The 21,955-nt window shown below is 52.7% G+C and overlaps 1 protein-coding gene across 4 annotated transcripts; it reads left to right on the top strand.

Annotated features, from left to right (window-relative positions):
- The first annotated feature begins 110 nt into the window (after nt 1-110).
- On the top strand, nt 111-21,571 carry CNNM3 (cyclin and CBS domain divalent metal cation transport mediator 3). Of its 4 annotated transcripts, XR_010835367.1 has the most exons (9): nt 111-1,504; nt 15,299-15,442; nt 16,392-16,541; nt 16,838-17,007; nt 17,211-17,307; nt 17,668-17,801; nt 18,153-18,291; nt 20,777-20,876; nt 21,421-21,506. XR_010835367.1 is itself a non-coding variant. In XM_059078482.2 (8 exons), the coding sequence occupies exons 1-8, from the start codon at nt 148-150 to the stop codon at nt 21,483-21,485; spliced, it is 2,256 nt and encodes a 751-aa protein (XP_058934465.1). In that variant the 5' UTR covers nt 111-147; the 3' UTR covers nt 21,486-21,571. The 4 variants fall into 4 exon arrangements, 3 of the variants coding, with proteins under 3 accessions (XP_058934465.1, XP_066863284.1, XP_066863283.1); XM_059078482.2 differs by lacking the exon at nt 20,777-20,876 and having other exon boundaries at nt 21,421-21,571; XM_067007183.1 differs by lacking the exons at nt 20,777-20,876; nt 21,421-21,506 and adding an exon at nt 20,926-21,413.
- The last annotated feature ends 384 nt before the right edge of the window (nt 21,572-21,955 follow it).

Here is a 21,955-nt window from a genome sequence, read left to right as displayed (position 1 = left end):
GTTTACCGCCCGGCGCAGCCTAGTCCGACCCTGGGGCCCGCCCCCGCCCGCTGCCTATTGGCGGAAGCGGCGCCAGGGCTGGCGACGATTGGCCCGGGGGAGGCGGAGGGGTAGGCTGCGCGGGAGGCCGAGAGGGGGCAGCAGGCGATGGCGGCGGCGGCGGCGGCGGGTCGGCTAGGCTGGTTGCTCGCCGCGCTCTACCTGGGCAACGCCGCTGGAGAGGCGGCGTCGGGCCCGCGAGTGCTGGGTGTCTGTCTGGAGGAGGACGGAGCAGCGGGCGCGGGGTGGGCGCGCGGAGGGGAGATGCGGGCCGCTCCGGAGGCCACCTTCCGCCTGCGCCTCTTCGGATCGGGCTTCGCCAACAGCTCCTGGTCCTGGGTGGCCCCTGAGGGGGCGGGTTGCCCCGAGGGCGGGCCGGCCGCGGCGTCCGACGAGGCGGCGGCCCCCACGGGCGAGTGGCGCGCGCTGCTGCGCCTGCGCGCTGAGGTTGTGCTCCCGCACTCGGCGCTGCTGGCGGTTCGCGGGGAGCCGAGCGGCGCGGAGGCAGAAGAGGCGGCGGCCCCCACGGGCGAGTGGCGCGCGCTGCTGCGCCTGCGCGCCGAGGCCGTGCGCCCGCATTCGGCGCTGCTGGCGGTGCGTGTGGAGCCGGGCGGCGGGGCAGCCGAGGAGGCGGCGCCGCCCTGGGCTCTGGGCCTGGGGGCGGCGGGGCTGCTGGCGCTGGCGGCGCTGGCGCGGGGCCTGCAGCTGAGCGCGCTGGCGCTGGCGCCGGCCGAGGTGCAGGTGCTGCGCGAGAGCGGCTCGGAGGCGGAGCGTGCGGCGGCGCGGCGCCTGGAGCCCGCGCGGCGCTGGGCCGGCTGCGCCCTGGGCGCGCTGCTGCTGCTGGCCAGCCTGGCGCAGGCGGCGCTGGCTGTGCTGCTGTACCGCGCGGCCGGCCAGCGCGCCGTGCCCGCCGTGCTCGGCAGCGCGGGGCTCGTGTTCCTGGTGGGCGAGGTGGTGCCGGCCGCCGTGAGCGGGCGCTGGACGTTGGCGCTGGCGCCGCGCGCGCTGATCCTCAGCCGCCTGGCAGTGTTGCTCACCTTGCCCGTGGCGCTGCCCGTGGGCCAGCTGCTGGAGCTGGCGGCGCGGCCAGGGCGGTTGCGCGAGCGCGTGCTGGAACTGGCGCGCGGCGGCGGCGACCTCTACAGCGATCTCAGCAAGGGCGTTCTGCCCTGCCGGACCGTGGAGGACGTGCTCACGCCCCTCGAGGACTGCTTCATGCTGGACGCCAGCACCGTGCTGGACTTCGGCGTCCTGGCCAGCATCATGCAGAGCGGCCACACGCGCATCCCCGTGTACGAGGACGAGCGTTCCAACATCGTGGACATGCTCTACCTCAAGGACTTGGCCTTCGTGGACCCCGAAGACTGCACGCCGCTCAGCACAATCACCCGCTTCTACAGCCACCCACTCCACTTCGTCTTCAACGACACCAAGCTGGACGCCGTCCTGGAGGAGTTCAAACGAGGTAACGGCCCGGGAATCGCGGAGGGGACTCGCATGTCAGCGCCCTAGAGAAGGAGTGGGGGTTTAGGGAAGCTTCTGGGGAAGGGTCCCACCCCCGTGGAGGGCAGGGACGCCTCTAAGGGCCCTTTTAATGAAGAGGATGGCTTTGCAGCTCTGAGTGACCCTTCGAAATATCATTTAAAGGCTGTGGCTCCGAAACTGACAGTGCTATAGACAGCAAAAATCCCCTTCTCCTGGCAGGCCCCCAGTTTGGGGAGGTATGTCTACCTGGCTCTAACTGTCCAGCTCTTTACCAGGTCATTTCTGTGGCCTTTGGCTTTGTAGCAGGTCCAAACTCTTGGATAGAAACTGAAAGAACATAGAAGAGTAGTCTTCAGGTACGTGGACGCTGCTCTCTGCACACATATAATATAAAAGTGGCTGGTCCTGTGATGTTTCCAGGGCGTCATTGTTAAGGTCACTGATGGGCTGCTACCTTCCTGATTGGTAAAAGGAAGGGAGAGGGAATGATTGGTAAATATTTTTCTACAGGTGTGGAAGAAATTTCCACTGTAATTTCACCAGAAGCAACTTGATGGATACCAATTAGTCTCCTGTTACTTTTTTTTTTTTTTAAACCCCGAGTAAGGTTTCAAGTTCTCTCTTAACTCCACATTTTCACCCTCTCCTTTCACCCTGGTAAAAACTGAGACCCTCGCATTGTGAAGGTTTGGATTCCCCTGCAGTCTCCCTCTCCGTTGTTGAGCTTGGGTGTCCTCCCCAGAGCTTGGCCATGTCTTGGCCACTAGCCAGGCTTTTCACACCTGAACTGCAGGATGGGCTTGGGGACATATCAGGACTCTGGATGAGCTTCACCCTAAAGACTGCATAATTGCGGTGGAGAAGTGAGCAGCTCCCCCTCATCTTCCTCGCAGCTGTGAAGTCTCCAGGCCCCTGTGAGCCCCTTGACTGTCAGGGCAGGAAGGCCAAGCTCTGCGGTAGTGACCATGTTACTCCTGCATTAGCACTGCTGTATGGCGGCCACTAGTGGGCGCTCTCGCGCACCATCTCCTTTAATCCTTGCGAGATGCTTGGGTGTTGAAGTTAGGCAGTAACTGTTATTACTGTATCTGGGGATCTCGGTGGGAGACTGTTGTGGTTTTTTTTGCGGTATTTTTTTGCGGTACGCGGGCCTCTCACTGTTGTGGCCTCCCCCGTTGCGGAGCACAGGCTCCGGACGCGCAGGCTCAGCGGCCATGGCTCACGGGCCCAGCCGCTCCGCGGCATGTGGGATCTTCCCAGACCAGGGCACGAACCCGTGTGCCCTGCATCGGCAGGCGGACTCTCAACCACTGCGCCACCAGGGAAGCCCTCGGTGGGAGACTTTGATGGGCAGCCCTGGCTGCTGTCCTAGAGAATCTCTGATAATCTCCTGGCTGTTTCCTCAGAGAGTAGCCATGCAGCCCTTCACTGGGGAGAGGAGCCTGGGTCGGGGGCCAGGCAGAGCCCCCCAGTAGCAAGTACTCTGTCTCCGAGTGGTACTGTAGTCTCTGAGGCAGTGGGGATTCTCGTGGCCTAGTGGCCAGCCGTGCAGGCCCTGGAGTCAGCAGGGGAGGGTGCCATCCTGCCCCTGCCGCCTTCCAGCTTGAGGCCCTGGGGAGGCCGGGCTTGACCACCAGGGCGGTGCCTGTGAGCAGAGCGTGGCACCATCTGAGTGGTTTGCACAGATCACTGACTGGTGTGGAGACCACAGTTGGGGGTTCCCAGTGGTTGGGGGGGGTTCAGTGAGAGGTGATGGTAGCCTGAACAGGGGTGCACAGCGGGCCTGGAGAGGAGTAACCCAAGAGGGCATTTGAAGGTGGGCTTAGGAGGATTTTGTGGTTAGCTCAGGGACTGTGGGGCAAGAAGAGGAGCTGAGGATGAATGTGGATTTTGGCTTGGTGGTGGCCTTGACCCTCCCTGAGGCAGAGCACACGCAGGGAAGAGAGGGCTTGGGGGCAGTGGCGGGTGGCAGGCAGATGAGTTCGTTCTGGGCATTGGAATTTGTGTCGGTGCAGTGGCCCGAGAGGCAGGCTTCTAGGATTAGTTGATGTGCAGTGAAATGGAAGTGACAGTCCCAAGCAGGAGGGAAGGATCTGGACGTCTGTGTTGAAGTGGTCCTAGGAAGCGGAGCCTAAAGAGGGGCACAGCAGGTAAGGGGTGGAGGGCAGAGAGGAGGGGCTGCTGAGGAGAGCCAGACCCTGGAATGCTCTGGAAACTAAGGGAAGGAGAGTGATCAGGAGAGAGGCTGGCATCATGTCCTTTGGATCCAGCAACCAGGATACCCTTGACCTTTGCAGAGCAGTTGTGGTGCCATGGAGTGGGGTGCTGGGGATTGAAGTACGACAGCCCAAGGAGACAGGCCTTCCGGGAGGTACGACTGCGGAGCGTAAGCCAGGGGGCAGTGGCTGGGAGAGGCTGGGTGGGCAGGAGGCCTTCTGCTCTTTGGTTTTAAGATGGGGGAGTCGAGTGGGTTTAGGTCTAAGTGTTGGTAGGAAGTTGCTGGTAGGGAGGGAAGGCCAGTGCAGGCTGCTTCTGTTCTGGGGTGGTGGCCTTGGGGCGGCTCTGGAGAGCCTCCTTCTAGAAGGAGGTGGGGGAGGGGTGCAGTCTGGAGGTTGAATGGGGGGCTCTTCAGTCCCCTTGACCTCCTGACTCCTGTGGAGAGTGAGGGCCATTCTCAGGGCAAGATGGTCACGTCTTTCCTGTGACATCCTGAGCTTTCTCTGCTCTCGTGCAGTGCAGTCCTTTGGCCGAGAGCTTTATGTTTCCTCACTGAAGTCCTTGTTAGCCTAACACTCCGCATCATTCCTCTGCTGGTGAACAAAGGGCATATCGCAGCCTCCCTGGTGCGTGAGGTTTTAGGAACTGATCCTGTTCCTGTCTCTCTGCCAAGTGTATGAGACGGTGGTCCCTGTGAATTCCTGAAGCTGGAGGCCCTGGCATCTTGGCAGTTACTGCCATTCCGGGCCCTGTTCCTTTGTCTCCTTCAGAGCGCAGTTTTGGAACTGTGTAGTCTGGGAGAGGCACCTTCCCTGGTGAGGTGCCCCTCAGTCACTGTGCAGACTTGAGGTGACAGCTGATTGTTTTGTGCAAGCATTGCCAGGAGGAGCGCACACTTTGGAGGTGTAGTAAGTGGCGTGTATTTTCTTTAAAGCTACTAACCCCTGCCTTCTTTGTCAACCCCCAGTGACCTCGAGGACATTCAGCCGAAGGAGGGATTAGGATGGGTGCGCTTTTCGGAGTCTGCTTTAAACCCTGAGCTGTGGTTCATTGCCTGTCAGAAGCCAAAGGATTGCCCCAACTCTGAAGAGTCAGACCTGCTCAGACATCTGTGAGGGATGGTCACATAGTACTTTTCTCACAAGATACGTTCAGACAGTTGTTTAAAAAAAAGCTAAAGAGGGAAGGCAGAGGAATTTCAACTCCAATTGCATTTTTAGGAATGTTCTAGAAAATAGGAATTATGGAAGGGTCCTCTAGCATCCCTGTCGTTTGTGAGCGTTCTCGAGCCTGCTAACTAAAATCAGAACTCCAGAGCTTTTCAGAGCTTCCTGGTGGGCGTCGGCAGGTGTGCCATCTACCCGTGGCCTGCGGCTCTGTAGAGCTTTCATGGGGAGAGCTGACGGCACCTGTCTTGGGGCCTGTGTCCGTGTTTGCAGTCAGCCAGCCAGGGGGCCCCATATCTTCAGGGCGTTTTATCCTATCAGATGAGAAACTTGAATCCCTCCAGCTTCCCATTCTCTGTGTGCCCCTTACTCCTTTCTCCTGGTTGCCTTCTGGACCCCTCAAACATTCTGTCTTAAGGTTAGATCACATGGCCACTGTTTGGGGGACTTTGCAGGGGCTCTTTCTTCTGTTCATTATTGAATCATCTCATCACTGAGAATCTTGCGCCTATTTTATAGAAGTTTTGAAAGCAAGGTGGAACTTAGTCATTCCTGTAGGTAACCTGCCAAAGGGACTGGCTTTGTGGAAGAAGGGGGCTGAAGTGGGTCCTCTGCTCCCAGATAGCCATCTAGAACCTGGGTTTTGGCTCCCGAAATCCCAAAAGACCGTTGACCAACATTGTGTGTCAAGCCTCAGCCTTCCTGATGTGGCCTGACCGATTTGTATCCCGTGGCAGAGCTGCTGGGGCCCTCGTAGCAGTGCTGCCTGTCTGCCGGTGTGAGCCATTCCAGCCCAAACACCAGGGGTGGGAAGCGTCTGGAAATGCCACGTTCCTCGTTCAGTGCCTCTGTCTCAGCAGGAATGGGCAGACAGTTCCCCAGGGACCCCTAGCCCCTTCCTCCTGGGAAGTGGGGAGGCAACTTAATGTGGGCATTTCCACCTTTAATTTTTGTTCCAGGATGGTAGAGCCCCTGAAGAGGGCTGCTGGCTTCACTTCAGCGGGGCCCTGCACTTGGCACCATGCCTGTCTCCCAGAGGGGAGGGGGCTCCTAAGATTCGGTGTTTTGTTCTCTTCAGTGAAAGTCACTTGCGTGGGGTGGGGGTGGGGTGTTAGGAGAGTGGACTCAGAGCCAGCAGCCTGGGTTCCAGCTTGGCGGGGTCACTGAACCTCTCTTGGCCTCAGTTTTTTCTGTGAACTGTAAAATGCAAATAATAATATGTGCCTTATAGAGTTGCCAGAGGATTTGGTAAGTTAATAAATGAATAAAGCATTTGGTGGCTGGCACACAGTAAGCAAGCCCTAAGTATAGGCATACCTTGGAGATATTGTGGGTTCAGTTCCAGACCACCACAGTAAAGTGAGTCATACAAGCATTTTGGCTTCTCAGTGTATATAAGAGTTATGTTTTAAGTATAGGGTAAGTTTGTTTATTTGAGATTTTTCTCGTTTCTTGAGGTGAGATTGAATTGCTGTGAACTTCCCTCTTAGAACTGCTTTTGCTGTGTCCCATGGGTTTTGGGTGGTCGTGCTTTCATTGTCATTTGTGTCTATGTATTTTTTTATTTCTTTGATTTCTTCAGTGATCTCTTGGTTATTTAGTAGTGCACTGTTTAGGCTCCACGTATTTGTGTTTTGTACAGTTTTTTTTTTTCCTGTAATTGATAATACAATGTCAGAGCGTTGTGGTCAGAAAAGATGCTTGATACGATTTCAGTTTTCTTAAATTTCCCGAGGCTTGATTTGTGACCCAAGATGTGATCTATCTTGGAGAATGTTCTATGTGCACTTGAGAAGAAAGTGTATTCTGCCACTTTTGGGTGGAATGTTCTATAAATGTCAATTAGATCTATCTGGTCGGTTGTGTCATTTAAAGCTGATGTTTCCATATTTATTTTCTGTTTGGATGATCTGTCTATTGGTGTAAGTGGGGTGTTAAAGTCCCCTAACTGTTACTGTGTTACTGTTGATTTCTCCTTTTATGGTTGTTAGCATTTGCCTTACGTATTGAGGTGCTCCTGTGTTGGGTGCAAAAACATTTATAATTGTTATGTCTTTTTCTTGGATTGATCCCTTGATCATTACATAGTGTCCCTCCTTATCTCTTGTAACAGTCTTTATTTTAAAGTCTATTTTATCCGACACGAGTATTGCTACTCCAGCTTTCTTCTGATTTCCATTTGCACGGAATATCTTTCTCCATCCCTTCACTTTCAGTCTGCATGTGTCCCTAGGTCTGAAGTGGGTCTTTTGTAGACAGCATATATATATAGGTCTTGTTTTTGTATCCATTCAGCCAGTCTGTGTCTTGTTTGGGGCATTTAATCCATTTACATTGAAGGTTATTATCAATATGTATGTTCCTGTTACTATTTTCTTAATTGTTTTGGGTCTGTTTTTGTGGGTCTTTTCCTTCTCTTGTGTTTCCTGCTTAGAGAAGTTCCTTTAGCATTTGTTGTAAAGCTGGTTTGGTGGTGCTGAATTCTCTTAGCTTTTGTTTGTCTGAAAAGCTTTTGATTTCTCCATCGAATCTGAATGAGATCCTTGCTGGGTAGAGTCATCTTGGTTGTAGGTTTTTCTCTTTCATCACTTTAAGTATGTGCTGCCACTCCCTTCTGGCCTGTAGTTTCCACTGAAAAATCAGCTGATAACCTTATGGGGACTCCTTTGTATGTTATCTTTTGTTTTTCCCTTGCTGCTTTAAATATTTTCTCTTTGAATTTAATTTTTGTTAGCTTGATTAATATGTGTCTTGGTGTGTTTCTCCTTGGGTTTATCCTGTATGGGACTCTCTGTGCTTCCTGGACTTGGGTGACTATTTCCTTTCCCATGTTAGGCAAGATTTCCACTGTAATCTCTTCAAATATTTTCTCAGACCCTTTCTTTTTCTCTTCTTCTGGGACCCCTGTAATTCGAATGTTGGTGTGTTTAGTGTTGTCACAGAGGTCTCTGAGATTGTCTTCAATTCTTTTCATTCTTTATTCTTTTTTCTGCTCCTTGGCAGTAATTTCCACCATTTTGTCTTCCAGCTCACTTATTTGTCCTTCTGCCTCCGTTATTGTTATTGATTCCTTCTAGTGTATTTTTCATTTCAGTTATTGTGTTGTTCATTTCTGTTTGTTTGTTCTTTAGTTCTTCTAGATCTTTGTTAAACATTTCTTGTCTTTTCTCAATTCGTGCCTCCATTCTATTTCCGAGATTCTGCATCATCTTCACTATCATAACTGTGAATTCTTTTCCAGGTAGATTGCCTATTTCCTCTTCATTTGTTTGGTCTTGTAGGTTTTTACGTTGCTCCTTCATCTGTGACATATTTTTTTGCCATCTCTCTCTCTCTCTTTTTTTTTTTTTTTTTTAATGATTGAGATTGTGTTCCTGTTTTACTGGTTGTTTGGCCTGAGGCTTCCAACACTGGAGTTTATAGGCTGTTGGGTAGAGCTGGGTCTTGGTGCTGAGTTGAGGAACTCTGTGAGACCTCACTCCGATGAATATTCCCTGGGGTCTGAGGTTCTCTGTTAGTCCGATGGTTCGGACTCAGAGCTCCCACCACAGGAACTTCCGCCCAACCCTGGGCTTGTGAATCAAGATCCCGCAAGCCGTGTGGGGTGGCAAAATTAAAAAATAAAAAAGAACAATAACAAAGTAAAAAATAAAATTAGACTAGGAAACTAACAGATATGTTAGAAAGAATGTAGAAATAAAAATTTAGATGAATCAACAATGGGAAGGTACATCAGTATCACAATAGTAAAAAAGTGGAGGGAAAAGAAAAAAAGGGTGGTGGGGGAAGGCCTTGGATGTGGAGGGCGGGTCCTAAGCAAGGGCGAGGTTTGGGAGGTGCGGTGCGGTGCGGTGCGCAGGACCTATGCTCAGGACCCACAGGGCTGGAAAAGGCCCTGGGGGCTGTGTGGGGTGGGGCTTAGGCTCAAGGAATAGAAGGAGCCCAGGTGTGCCGCACACCCCCTGGTCTCAGGGGGCAGGGGACCTCACCTGGGAGCCTAGCAGGCTTCCTGGGCTCAAGTGGGTGGGGAAAACACCCTTCTCTCCTCTCCTGCTCCTCCTGGAGGGCCCCTCCCACCTGCCTCTCCTGATCCCCACCTGGCCTCCCTCCTATGCCCCTAAGGACCCACACAGCCTGGAGGGGCCTTGGAGGGCAGAGGATTGGTCTGGGAGCTCAGCAGGCTCCTTGTGCCTGAGTGGGCGGGGCAATCGCCCTCTGCTCCTCTCCTGCGGCAGGACCCCTCCCGCCTGCCTCTCCTGATCTCCCTGTTCTCCCTCCTGTGCCCCCAGGACCCATGCAGCCTGGATGGGGCTTTGGAGGCAGGAACCGGCTTGGGAGCTCAGCAGGCTCCCTGGCTGAAGTGGGCCAGGTGATTGCCCTGTGCTCCTCTCCTGCTCTTCCCGAAGAGTCCCTCCCACCTGCCTCTCCTGATCTCCTGGCCTCAGGGGCGCTGATCTTGTCTGACCTCCACTTCTCCTCCCCACTCGGTCCCCCTGTGTCCTACCAGTTCACTCTGGGGTTCCTCCCATCTCCTTGGGGGTCAGAGTCCCCCACAAGCAGACGGCAGGAGCCCTAGTTGTGGGGAGACGCTAACTCTGCGTCTGAAATAGAAACGAAGGAAGCAATAGCAAAGATCAATAAAACTAAAAGCTGGTTCTTTGAGAAGATAAACAAAATTGATATCCCCTGAGTCAAACTCATTAAGAAAAAAGGGAGAGGACTCAAATCAATAAAATTAGAAATGAAAAAGGAAAAATCACAACCAACACTGCAGAAATACAAAGGATTATAAGAGACTACTACAAACAATTATATGCCAGTAAAATGGACAGCCACGAAGAAATTGACAAATTCTTGGAAGGGTACAATTTTCTAAGACTGAACCAGGAAGAATTAGAAAACATAAACAGACCAATCACAAGTAATGAAATTGAAACTGTAATTTAAAATCTTCCAGCAAACAAAAGTCCAGGACCAAATGGCTTCACAGGTGAATTCTATCAAACATCTAGAGAAGAGTTAACACCGATCCTTCTCAAACTCTTCCAAAAAATTGCAGAGGGAGAAACACTCCCAAATTCATTCTACGAAGTGACTGCTGGCTGATCAGGGTGGTGGCTGCTGATTGGGGTCACCGTGGCAGTTTCTTAAGATGACGGTGAAGCTTGCTGCATCAGTTGGCTCTTCCCTGCACCAGCGATTTCTCTGAAGCACCTGATGCTGTTTGATAGCATTTTATCCACAGTAGAACTTCTTCCAAAATTGGAGTCAGTCCTGTCAAACCCTGCCAACCCCAACCCCTTATCAGTTAAGTTCATATGATGTTCTAAATCCTTTGTTGCCATTTCAACAGTCTTTGCAACATCTTTACCAAGAGTAGTTCCCATCTCAAGAAACCAGTTTCTTTGCTCATCCGTGAGAAGCAACTCCTTGTCCGTTCAAGTTTTATCCTGAGATGGCAGCAATTCAGTCACACCTTCAGGCTCCACTTCTCATTCTAGTTCCCTTGCTAGTCCTGCCACATGTGCAGTTACTTTCCTTCATGAAGTCTTGAACCCCTCAAAGTCATCCATGAGGGCTGGACTCAAGTTCTTCCAAACTCCTATCAGTGTTGATATTTTGATCTCTTTTCATGAATCATGAATGTTCTTAATGGCGTCTAGAATGGTGAATGCTTTGCAGAAGGTTTTCAGTTGACTTGCCGACATCCATCAGAGGACTCTCTGTCTATGGCAGGTGTAGCCTTATGAAAGGTAGTTTTTGTTTTTGTTTTTTTTTTTTTTCAGGTTCTGCCAGACAACCTTTTATTACATCAGAAAAGCAACACTAGGCACTAAATCTTGCAAAATATGTTCTGACCAACTCTAAACTTTCTGAAATTAAATATGCATAACCACCGTAAGGTTTTTTTTTTTTTTTTTTTTTTTTTTTTTTGCGGTATGCGGGCCTCCCACTGTTGTGGCCCCTCCCGCTGCGGAGCACAGGCTCCGGACGCGCAGGCCCAGCGGCCATGGCTCACGGGCTTAGTTGCTCCGCGGCACGTGGGATCCTCCCGGACCAGGGCACGAACCCGTGTCTCCCGCATCGGCAGGCGGACTCTCAACCACTGCGCCACCAGGGAAGCCCACCGTAAGGTTTTTAATGAACAAAACAGTTAAATACAAACTTTCATAGGCAAAATAGACTACTGTATAACTGGCAACCTCAGAGCCAAGTACTACATTTTCTTGCACAGATTTCAGTGGCGGTGGAATGGGGAGATGTAAATACTAATGAGTACAAAACTTAATTTTTTGCTTTAAAGGTAGTTCTTAAATAATAAGACTTGAAAGTTGAAATGACTCGTTGATCCATGGGCTACAGTATGATGTTTTGTTAGCAGTCATGAAAATAACATTAATCTCCTTATACAGCTCCACCAGAGCTCTTGGGTGACCAGGTGCATTGTCAGTGAGCAGTTCTACTTTAAAAGGAATCTTTTTTCTGAGCAGTGGCTCTCAACAGTGGGCTTAAAATATTCAGTAAACCAACGTGTTGTCATCCTTTATTGTTCGATTTATAGAGCACAGGCAGAGTAGATTTAGCATAACTCCCAAGGGCCCTAGGATTTTTGGAATGGTAAGTGAGCATTGGCTTCAACTCAAAATCACCTGCTAACTGAATTAGCCCATAACAAAAGGGTCAGCGTGTCCTTTGAAGCTTTAAAACCAGGCCTTGACTTTTCCTCTCTGGCTACCAGAGTCCTAGATAGCATCTTCTTCTAATATAAGGTGGTTTTGTCCACACTGAACATCTGTTATGTAGTGTAGCTACCTTCATTAATGATCTTAACTAAATCTTCTGGATAACTTGCTGCAGCTTCTGCATCAGCACTTGCTGTTTGACCTTACTCTTATGTTATGGAGACAGCTTTCCTTAAACCTCATCAGCTGATCTCTGGTAGCTTCAAACTTTTCATCTGCAGCTCCCTCACCTCTCTTAGCCTTGATAGAATTGAGAGGTGGGGCCTTGCACTGGGTTAGGTTTTTGGGTAAGGGAAAGTTGTGGCTGGTTTGATCTTCTATCCAGACCACTGAAACTTTCTCCAGATCAGCAAGAAGGCTGTTTGGCTTTCTTACCATTCACGTGTTCACTGGAGTAGCACATTTATTTATTTATTTGCTTGTTTGTTTATTTTTATTTTTTTGGAGCAGCTCTTTATTTAAAAATTTTTTAAAATTATTTATTTATTTATTTATTTTTAATTTTTGGCTGCATTGGGTCTTTGTTGCTACGTGTGGGCTTTCTCTAGTTGTGGCGAGCGGGGGCTACTCTTTGTTGCAGTGCGTGGGCTGCTCATTGCGGTGGCTTCTCTTGTTGCAGAGCGTGGGCTCTAGGTGCGCGGGCTTCAGTAATTGTGGCACGTGGGCTCAGTAGTTGTGGCTCATGGGCTCTAGAGTGCACGCAGGCTCAGTAGTTGTGGCGCACGGGCTTAGTTGCTCCGCAGCATGTGGGATCTTCCCAGACCTGGGCTCGAACCCGTGTCCCCTGCATTGGCAGGTGGATTCTTAACCACTGCGCCACCAGGGAAGCCCTGGAGTAGCTCTTTTAATTTCCTTCAAGCACTGTCCTTTTGCATTCACGACTTGGCCGTTTGGTGCACAAGGCCTAATTTTCAGCCTGTCTCAGCTTTCGACATGCCTTCCTTGCTAAGCTCAATCATTTCTAGCTTTTGTTTTAAAGTGAGAGCCCTGTGATTCTTCTCAGGGAACAGGGAGAGAGGAGAGGAGAGGGAGAGAGACAGGGAATGACCGGTTGGTGGAGCAGTCAGAACACACACAGTATCCGTCAAGTTCCCCGTCTTATGTGGGTGCAGTTGGTGGCGCTCCCCCAAAACAATTACAATAGTAACATCACAGATCGCCATAACAGATATAATAATAATGAAAAAGTTTGAAAATCTGGAAGAATTACCAAAATGTGACACAGACACAGAGTGAGCAGATGCTGTCTGAAAAATGGTGCCGATAGGCTTGCTCCCCGAATGTTGCCACACGCCTTCAGTTTGTTGGAAAAAAAAAAAAAAGCAGTATCTGTGAAGCACATTGAAACGACGTAGGCCTGTACTGCATTTCTTCAATTCTCAGATGCACGTTTTTTTTTTGCATTTTAACATCTCTCTAACCAGGATGTCTCATGATTGATGACATCTTGGATTTGATGACATACAGTAAATGTGATCTTTTTATTCTTTTACAGCCTCCTTCCTTTCTTCGTCGTCTGGTTAGTGGTCTGATAATAATAGCTTTTGCTTGACTCTTGGCATTTTCATTCCCTCCAACTTTGGAGCAGAGGTCTTCCTATACCTGATTACTGGGGGCAGGGCAGGGGGCACGGATGCTGAAGAGTGAGGCAGAGGCATGCCACCTGCTTCCAAAGCATGTGCTGCTAAACCCAATCACTACATTGTCATTGAACCCAAGGTATGTAAAGTAGGATTCACACAAAGAGGTGAACTTGACTTTTTGCTTTACCAAAGGATTCTTGAAGCAAGCACCCCTTTACATGCAGGTCCAGGCCTGCTTTTACCCTATGCTTTATTCACTAGTAATAAAAAGGGGCAGCAACCTAAATGTCCATCGACAAATGAATGGATAAATAAGACGTGGTATATATGCAAATGAATACTACTCAGCCATAAAAAAGAATAAAATGATGTCATTTGCAGCAACATGGATGAACCTAGAGATTATACTTAATGAAGGAAGTCAGACAGAGAAAGACAAATATTATATATCACTTTTATGTGGAATCTAAAAAATAATACAAATGAATCTATACAAAATAGAAACAGACATAGAAAACAAACTTATGGTTACCAAAGGAGAAGGGGGGGAGGGATAAAGTAGGAGTATGGGATTAACATATACAAACTACTATACATAAAATAGATAAGCAACAAGGATTTACTGTATAGCACAGGGAACTATATTCAAAATCTTGTAATAACTATAATGGAAAATAATCTGAAAAAATATGTCTAACTGAAACACTTTGCTGTACACAGTGTGAACTAACATAATATTGTAAATCAACTCTACTTCAATGAAAAAAAAAATACTGTTAAAAAGGGGGGGACATGGTTGAGATGAGTTTGCTCTCAGTTCCATATCCTAGACCTGCACAGTCCAGTCCAGTCGCCACTACCCACATGTGGCTGCTGAGTTCTTGAACGGTAACCAGTCTGAACTGAGATGTGCAGTGAGTGCCAGACACACCAGATATCAAAGACTTAGTACCCAAAAAAGGAAAAATGTCTATTCATATGTTTATATTGACTGCATGTTGAAATGATATTTTGATTATATTGAGTTTATCATAAAATATTATTAATTTCATTTCTGTCTCTTTAATTTTTTTTAATGTAGCTACTCAAAAGTTTTAAATTACCTGTATGGCTTGCATTGTTTCTTTTTGTTTCTGTTTTTTTTTAAAAAAATGGTTGTTTTGATGTGAACCATTTTTAAAGTCTTGATTGAATTTGTTACAATATTGCTTCTGTTTTATGTTTTGGTTTTCTGGCCCCGAGGCATGCGGGATCTTAGCTCTCCGACCAGGGATCGAACCCTCACCCCCTGCATTGGAAGGCGAAGTCTTATCCACTGGACCGCCCGGGAAGTCCCACATTCTGTGTCTTTTGGACAAGCATAAAGCTTTATGGAGAAAAAGCACTTACCTGAAACAGAGTATATTCTTGAAGTTTCCCTAACATTCCCCCCAGCACGCTGAGGCTGGGCTTTTCTCAAGCTTACATTTTCTCGTAAAGCAAGCAGTTAGCTCACCTGAGGGGGATGCAGAGGAGGAAGGAGAAGCGTTGCAGCTTCCTGCTCTTCCTCCCGCACAGTGTGGGCTCTAACTGGCTGATTATCATCATCTTCGTCCCCCTGGGTGACTTTCACGCACCTCGGCTTCTGGAAATACAGAGCAGCCTTCGAATTGGGAACGCTCCCTTTGGAGACTCAGGCGGGGTGGCCCCTCTCGGCTCCTGCGTTCAGGCTGTCCCCCGGGAGCCCGTGTCTTTGGTGTCGGCGCCCTGTGTCCACGGTCCGGTTGCTGCTGTATACGGTGTCTGTTCTGGTCCGGATGCATCCTTGCCTAAACCACATTTGCGGCGTGGAGTGGCACAGACCCGGGGTGACTCCAGCTCCGCCGCTGCCTGGGGGTACTTGGGCAGGTAGACGTGGGGTCCGAGACTTACTCCTCACAGGCACCTAGGAAGAGTCTCTCCTGGTGCCTGGCGCGTTGCGGGGACATAGACATCAGCTTCTGTCCTTGTGGTGGGCCAGTCACGTGGGACTAAGGAAAAGAGGAGCCCCCCTAGCAAGCTGTAACTCGAGTGTCCCTCCCCGCAGGGAAGTCCCACCTGGCCATCGTGCAGAAGGTGAACAACGAGGGCGAAGGTGACCCCTTCTACGAGGTGCTGGGCCTGGTCACCCTGGAGGACGTCATCGAGGAGATCATCAAGTCCGAGATCCTGGACGAGTCTGATATGTACAGTGAGTCCTGGCCCTGGCGCTTTTCCGGCTCAGCTGGTCTTTCGAGCTTACAGGGACGTGTGTGTATCAGAGGATGGCGGGTCTCTGTGTTGTCAGAAGCGGGGCTGGGTCTCGGGTCAGAGCCCGTTGCAGGAGGGAGGGCTCACACCTGTGCCTGGACGCAGAGCCACGGGGGCGCGTCCCATGGTTGGCTTTGCAGTCCCAGGGCTGGCCTGGGGCTCTGGCTTTAACGGGCTTTTTCCCAGTCTTCATCTTTCTTGGTCCGTTTGCATTCTCTTGTTCTGTTGTACAGAAGTGTCTTCTCAAAGAAGCCCATTCTTTACTGCTGAGAGGTTTTGCCCCACACAGATGATAGTGGGGCCCGTGATTGTGTTTTAGAAGGGCCTGACTCTTGGGCTGGCAGCTGCGCTCTTCAGGGCAGACACAGAGCCCAAGCTTGACGGCGGGCCTCATGTGGGCCCCCTGAGACACTGAGCTGCCCACCCTGTGATCTTGGAAGTGAATCTCTGCCCACGTATCTGTCCCCCAAATGCAGCATTTTGGTTTGGCATCTCAGACTGCCGTAGGCACGGGGTCTGAAGGCTAGCGGCTGTTTGGCACCAGTAATCCTCGAACATGTGCTTTCTAGCGAGGGGCCTGTTGTTTTACATAAGCTGTCTGCTATTATATCGGCATTATCTTCTCCCAGCTCCGAGGAGGGAGCAGGCCTCTCTGCTACTTCTCGGGACATCGCTGGAATGCAAGCTGCCGCCCCTCTGACCGGGCACCAGATCACTGCCTGGGTGGAGTGGCCACCAGGTGCCGTCAAGACAGCAGTGCCCTGATGCTATCCCCCCCCCACCAGGAGCCCCGAGGCCTTGTGGGGAGGGAGAGGCAACGTGCCCCTGGGTCCGGTCATGCTGATGGAGGGCTGCTGGAGCCTAAGCAGGCCCTCTTCTCCCTGCCCCAGGGGACACCATGGTGAAGAAGAAGCCCGCGTCTCTGAGCGCCCCTCTCAGGCAGAAAGAGGAATTCTCCCTCTTCAAGGTGTCTGACGATGACTATAAAGTGAAAATCTCGCCTCAGCTGCTCTTGGCCACCCAGCGCTTCCTTTCCCGAGGTGAGGGCGAGGGTGGGCCTCGTCTCTGCTCACCGGCCAGTGGATCAGGAGACCGCCCCTCCCCATTCCCAGTAAGCAGGAGGGCGTCCAGGAGAAGTTTGGCGACTCTCTCTGCCACCCTGTCAGCAGCTTGGGTCACCTGAAGGCGGCTCCTCTGTGGGGGGCGGGGAGCCGCGGCCGGCTGGGTGTTGTGGGAGGCTGGGGGAGCCGGGGCATGCAGCGGGAGGCGGGCGGTTACACGGGCTGCTCTGGGCCTGGTGGACACTGTCCCCGTACCTGTCTCCCCTGTGGGGCAGAGGTGGATGTGTTCAGCCCGCTGCGAATCTCCGAGAAGGTCCTGCTGCACCTGCTGAAGCATCCCAGCGTCAACCAGGAAGTGAGGTTTGACGAGAGCGACCGCCTGGCCGCCCACCACTACCTGTACCAGCGCAGCCAGCCGGTGGACTATTTCATCCTCATCCTGCAGGTACCTGCGAGCCCGGCCTGGAGCCCGCCACTCGCTTAGGAAGTGGGGAGGGTCTGAGAAGAGGAAGGAACATCCAGATGCACCCGCCCTGGATAAGTGGGGTCGGTGCTCTCTCCTTGGTCTCTTTGCCGGCAGGAAGGATAACCTGTCCACCTCTTTCTTTGCCTGTCCCTCTTTCCTCCCCCTCTTCCCCGACCTCCCAGGGCAGGGTTGAGGTGGAGATCGGGAAAGAGGGCTTGAAGTTCGAGAATGGGGCCTTCACCTACTACGGAGTGTCCGCCCTGACGGCGCCGTCCTCGGGTAAGCTGCAGCCGTCCCAGAGCTGGAGGCAGGGGTCGGCGGCTGGATGGGCGTTGCCGAGGCTCTCCAGTGCCCTGCGTCCAGCCTGTCCTTCCCGCAGAGCCCATGCCTCCTGCGAGGCAGTCTGCCTTGGGACCTGCTGGCCCTTCTCATCTCCGGGCTGCATGGAGGGTGGGGCAGCATTTCTTCAGGGCTCATCTTTGTTGCTCTCCCCACCCCTGCACAGCTTTTCCCAGGAGGAGCGTGTTTGCCGTCCTTTTCAGAGCCCCTGGCTGTATTCCCTCACCAGGGTGATTCGTGGGGTGGATCTCAGAGGCTGGGTGGGGCCGGCCTGCTCCGTCACCCACTGTCCTCTCATAGCTCACCAGTCCCCGGTGTCCTCGCTCCAGTCCATCCGCCACGACCCGCTGCCCGAGCCTGCCGAAGGCGCCCGCTTGTCTGCATACTGTCCTGACTACACCGTGAGGGCCCTCTCTGACCTGCAGCTCATCAAGGTGACCGTCTGGGCTGCTCACTGGTGCTGGCTTTTAACCAGCTTTGCGTCCCCGAGGGCTAGACCAGCTGCTCACACATTTGAATGGATTGAGAATAAATTCTGATTGAGTCTATCTGAGACTTTCCAGAGCAAGACCTTGTACTTGCTGTGAAGGGTGGACGGCCTGGCCCCTCTGTCTGCTGGTGGCCTAAGCACCCAGCTTCCTTGGAGATATTAACAACGCCTCCACCCCGCACCCCCCCACCCCCCAACCCTGGTTCGGGGGCTTGAGGGCAGGAGGGAGGGGTGTGGCCCCTCACCTCACCTTCTCCGTCCAGCTGCATGAGTTGCAATGCTTCCTGTGCCCCAGGTCACACGGCTGCAGTACCTCAATGCACTCCTGGCCACCCGAGCCCAGGCCGTGCCGCAGTCCCCTGAGAATGCGGACCTCCAGGCCGTCCCAGGCAGCCAGACCCGGCTCCTTGGTGACAAGACAGCCGCAGCCACAGGTGAGCCCCGTGCGGCTGCATCCCGCGGCATCGACCCCGGGGCGAGCGTTCCCTTTGCCGTCCTGGCTGTACACACAGACCTGCTCTCTCTGCCCTCACCCTGCCCTACGTTCGTTCTTTCTCCCTTTGTCTCCCTGTCCTTTTCTCTCTCCCTTCTTGTGTTTTTAATAACTTCATCAACGCTGAGCTATACGTCAGCTGACATTTTGGGTAGAGCATGTAAGTCAGCATTTTCTCTCCGGGTCCTGTAGGGTGGGTTGTTTTAATTAGAGAATACAGTTGACCCTTGAACAACAGCAGGTTAGGGGCACCAACCCTCCGTGCAGTCAAAAATCTGTGTATAACGTGGTCGGTCCTCTGTATTTGTGGTTCTGCATCCGCAGATTCAACCAGCTACAGCCTGTGTAGTGCTGTAGTATTTACTATTGAAAAATAATCTGCATATAAGTGGACCCACGCAGTTCAAACCTGAGTTGTTCAAGGGTCAGCCGTAGGTGCTAAATGGGAGTACGGTCACGTTCAGGCGCTGTATTGGGTCATTTGGGATTAGGGTTAGGTCACCTAGAACGTAAAGATTTGGGTCACCAGTGGGCCTGACGCAGAAGGTAGGTGGCTGGTGGACACCATCCCCCAAACCCAGAAGAGCACCTCCTGAGGCGTTTGGTCCCATCCAGGCGCTCCACTGGGAGCAGGAAGAAGCAGACTTTGCAGAGTGGGATGGGAAACCCCACCCTTAGAGTGTAAGGAGGGAAAAGAAAAAAGGAGCCTGTGAAGGGTGGGCTTTGGGTGGGAGTGGTAAAACACATCAGGGAACTTTCTTGTCCTTGTCATTCAAGAAGGTACTTTCATGCTGACCGAGCTCCTAGGTTGGGGTCTGAGGTCCTCCGGGGCTTGGCGGGGCTTGGGAGAGGCCGTGGAGGGAACTGCAGGGGCCTGACTGCCTGTGCTCCATCCCCCTTACCCTGCAGTGGGGACGCCGAGCTCTTACTGAGCACTTCCCGTGCCAAGCACTGTGCTAAGGGCTCTGCTCGTCCCGACTCATCTAAGAAAACGTCCCTGAAGTTTTGAGAGGTGGTAGTTGTCACGGCCGTTGTACAGGTGAAGAGTTGGAGGCCGGGAGAGACGGGCCCTCTGGCTTGGAGACTGGGCGCACCCTTGGTTACCGGACCCACGTTTGAGAAGGGAAACAAACGTGTTTTTATAATGGAAAGGCGCTTCCTGAGCTGCGTCGGTGGCTCCACTCCTGCGAGCTGCATCTGTGGTGCTGGTGAAGGACCCTGGGGGGTTGTGTTGGGTCCTGGATCCAGGTCCTGGTCGCGGTCCTTTTGGAATGAACGGACCCTTCGTTCCCCTCTTAGGGCGGAGCCCGCTCCTCTGTTTACCCACTGTGACGGTCTTTTATTTTGTGCGGCACCCCTCACACAGAGGTTCGCACCAGCACGTTAGACTCGGGTCTCGAAAGCCAGGACGTTTTTGTTTTTCAAAATGTGAGCCTTTCGGTTTTGGTTTTCTCACGTGTGAGCCTCTTCTGGCGCCGTCTGCTACACTCAGAGTGCACAGGTTGGGTATAAGGTACAAACTTGATCTAAGAATCCTGGTTTTTCCCTTCATTTCATCTTTTATCACGTACCCAGAGGTTTTTTAATCCTTTTGTGGCTTCAGCGGCTCGTGAGGCAGTCCTCTGAGAGAATCGTCTTTAGTGGCTCATGGGTCATTTCCTCTTTGTAACGGATTACCAACCAGCCCCTGTTCTGTAGTCATGATGTTGGTGATTTTCCCCTAAGTGCGGCCTGACATTGGCCCTGGGCGGCCCTCAGGGTCTTGCACTTTATCTCTGTTCACCTGTTGCTTCGCTGCCGGGGGAGCTCAGTGTCGCTACACGTGTTGGAGTGTCCCCGGGGCGCTGCTGAAACGGTGCAGGTCAGTCAGAGCCATCCTCTGGGTGACTCTGGCTCTAGGTTCCCTGGCAGAGAAGTGTCTGAAATGCTTGGAAAGCACAATGATTTTGAGCTGCCTTCAGCCGGGTCGGCAAATGGCATGAGGGCCAAATCTTCCTGTTCTCGTAACGTTTTACTGGAGGTGCCCGTCTGCTGAGGGATTGCACTCGGCTGCTGGTGGAGTTGCCTCGTTGCCCCCGAGGCCTGCAAAGCCTAAGAAGACTGGCCCTTTACAGAAACACCTTCCGGAACCCTGGTCCGCCCCTCCACATCGATCAATCCCAGAGCGGGATTCCCAGGGAGAGTCTGAGCTTGACACCGAGCCTCCTGGGCCCCTCTCGCCCCCCGCGGCCGCCTTGACTCTGCGGTGCTGCCCAAGCTGCCTCAGCGGAGCGGCTCTGCCGGTGCAGCTCCATAGCTGGTCTTCTCTCTCTCTCCCTCCCTCTTCCCCTCCCTCTCCCTTTCCCCGCTCCTCCCCCTCCCTCTCCTTCTCCCCCTCCCTCCCCTCCCCCTCCCCCTTCCTCTCCCTTTCCTTCTCCTCTCTCTAGCTTTCCCAGTAGGCCTTTCCCTCTTTGGCACATTTGGAAACTGCAGTTGATAATTGACTGTGGACTAGTGAGCATTTTTTGTTTTAAGACAACATGCAAGGTAAATATCTTGCCTTTTACTTTACCTTTTCTTTGCTTTCCTTTGCCAGCCTGTTAGCTGCTGGGGGGCAGTGCAGACCTCTCCCCCCAGGTGAGGGGCACTTCTCCATGGGGGTGAGTGGGGGCTTCCTGTCCCTTGTTGCTACTTCTCATCTCATTTTCCTGGAGGGCAGGAGGGACCATGAAATGCCTGCTAAGCCTTGGAAACAAAAGCTCCCTTCCAGTGCCTGCTGTGTTGTCTGGGCAGCTGCCTCCTGCCTGGCCTTATGGCCTCGGCCTCCCACGGGCAGAAGCCCTGCCTCTCGGTGATGGCATCCGTCCTGGCAGTGGTTTTCTCTCACGAGGCTGAGCATTTTCCTAACTAAACGCTCCCAGCTCTGCCTCGATGTCTCCCGAAGAGGCCCGAGGCTCCTCGCCGCCCCCCCCCCCCCCCACCGCCGCCCCTTCCCGTCCTAAAGAGGACTTAACACCTGGTGTCACAGGACCCACCACCCCCCCCCGCCGTACTGGCTCTGATGCTGATCCCCCTCCCCTCTCCCCTCTAGGGTCCAGCCACAGCAGACCCGGCCTCCCGGCGGAGGAGAGCCCTGGGCGGAACCCGGGAGTTTAACCGCTTGGCAGGCAGCCCCAAGTCTGGGGAATGGACAGTCACGTGGGGAACTGGAGCGAGCCGAGGAACGGCTTCCTGCCAGCCTGTACCCACCCCCTGCAGGCCACGTTTTAGATGGCCCTCATGGACGCGGGTCCTGGCTGCCCTCAGCACCAGAGGCCGGTGCCGGGAGCCTCAGCAGGTCCTGCCCCCCTTTAGGAGATGGGGGTCCGCCGGGGCCAGCCCTCCAGGCCTGCTTCCGAACGGAAAGAAAGGAACAGTGCCATCTCCAGTCCCTGGGCCAGCCTCCCTCTTACAGTGCAGTGTATTTATACCTCTTCTGGCCAAGCCACGATGTGAGTGCACGATTACCGCCTTCCTGTGGCCGTGACCCGTACTCCCTTTGCTTTTAATTTGCCAGCCTTCTGCTGCTGGCAGCACTTTTTGAGCAAACCAGGAGCACCAGTTTGGGCTGGGGGTTCACATCCATG

This window comes from Kogia breviceps, chromosome 11, assembly GCF_026419965.1.
Source record: "Kogia breviceps isolate mKogBre1 chromosome 11, mKogBre1 haplotype 1, whole genome shotgun sequence".
Lineage (NCBI taxonomy): Eukaryota > Metazoa > Chordata > Mammalia > Artiodactyla > Physeteridae > Kogia > Kogia breviceps.
The sequence above is the reverse complement of the archived record's forward strand: the minus strand, read 5'-3'. Positions and strand labels throughout refer to the sequence as shown.

Bases quoted from the DNA above. Each gene is read 5' to 3' on its own strand.
- CNNM3 (XM_059078482.2), top strand. From the start codon at position 148: ATGGCGGCGGCGGCGGCGGCGGGTCGGCTAGGCTGGTTGCTCGCCGCG. The intron at 16,542-16,837 runs GTGAGGGCGAGG...CCTGTGGGGCAG, and splicing joins CCAGCGCTTCCTTTCCCGAG to AGGTGGATGTGTTCAGCCCG. The intron at 17,802-18,152 runs GTGACCGTCTGG...CCTGTGCCCCAG, and splicing joins CTGACCTGCAGCTCATCAAG to GTCACACGGCTGCAGTACCT.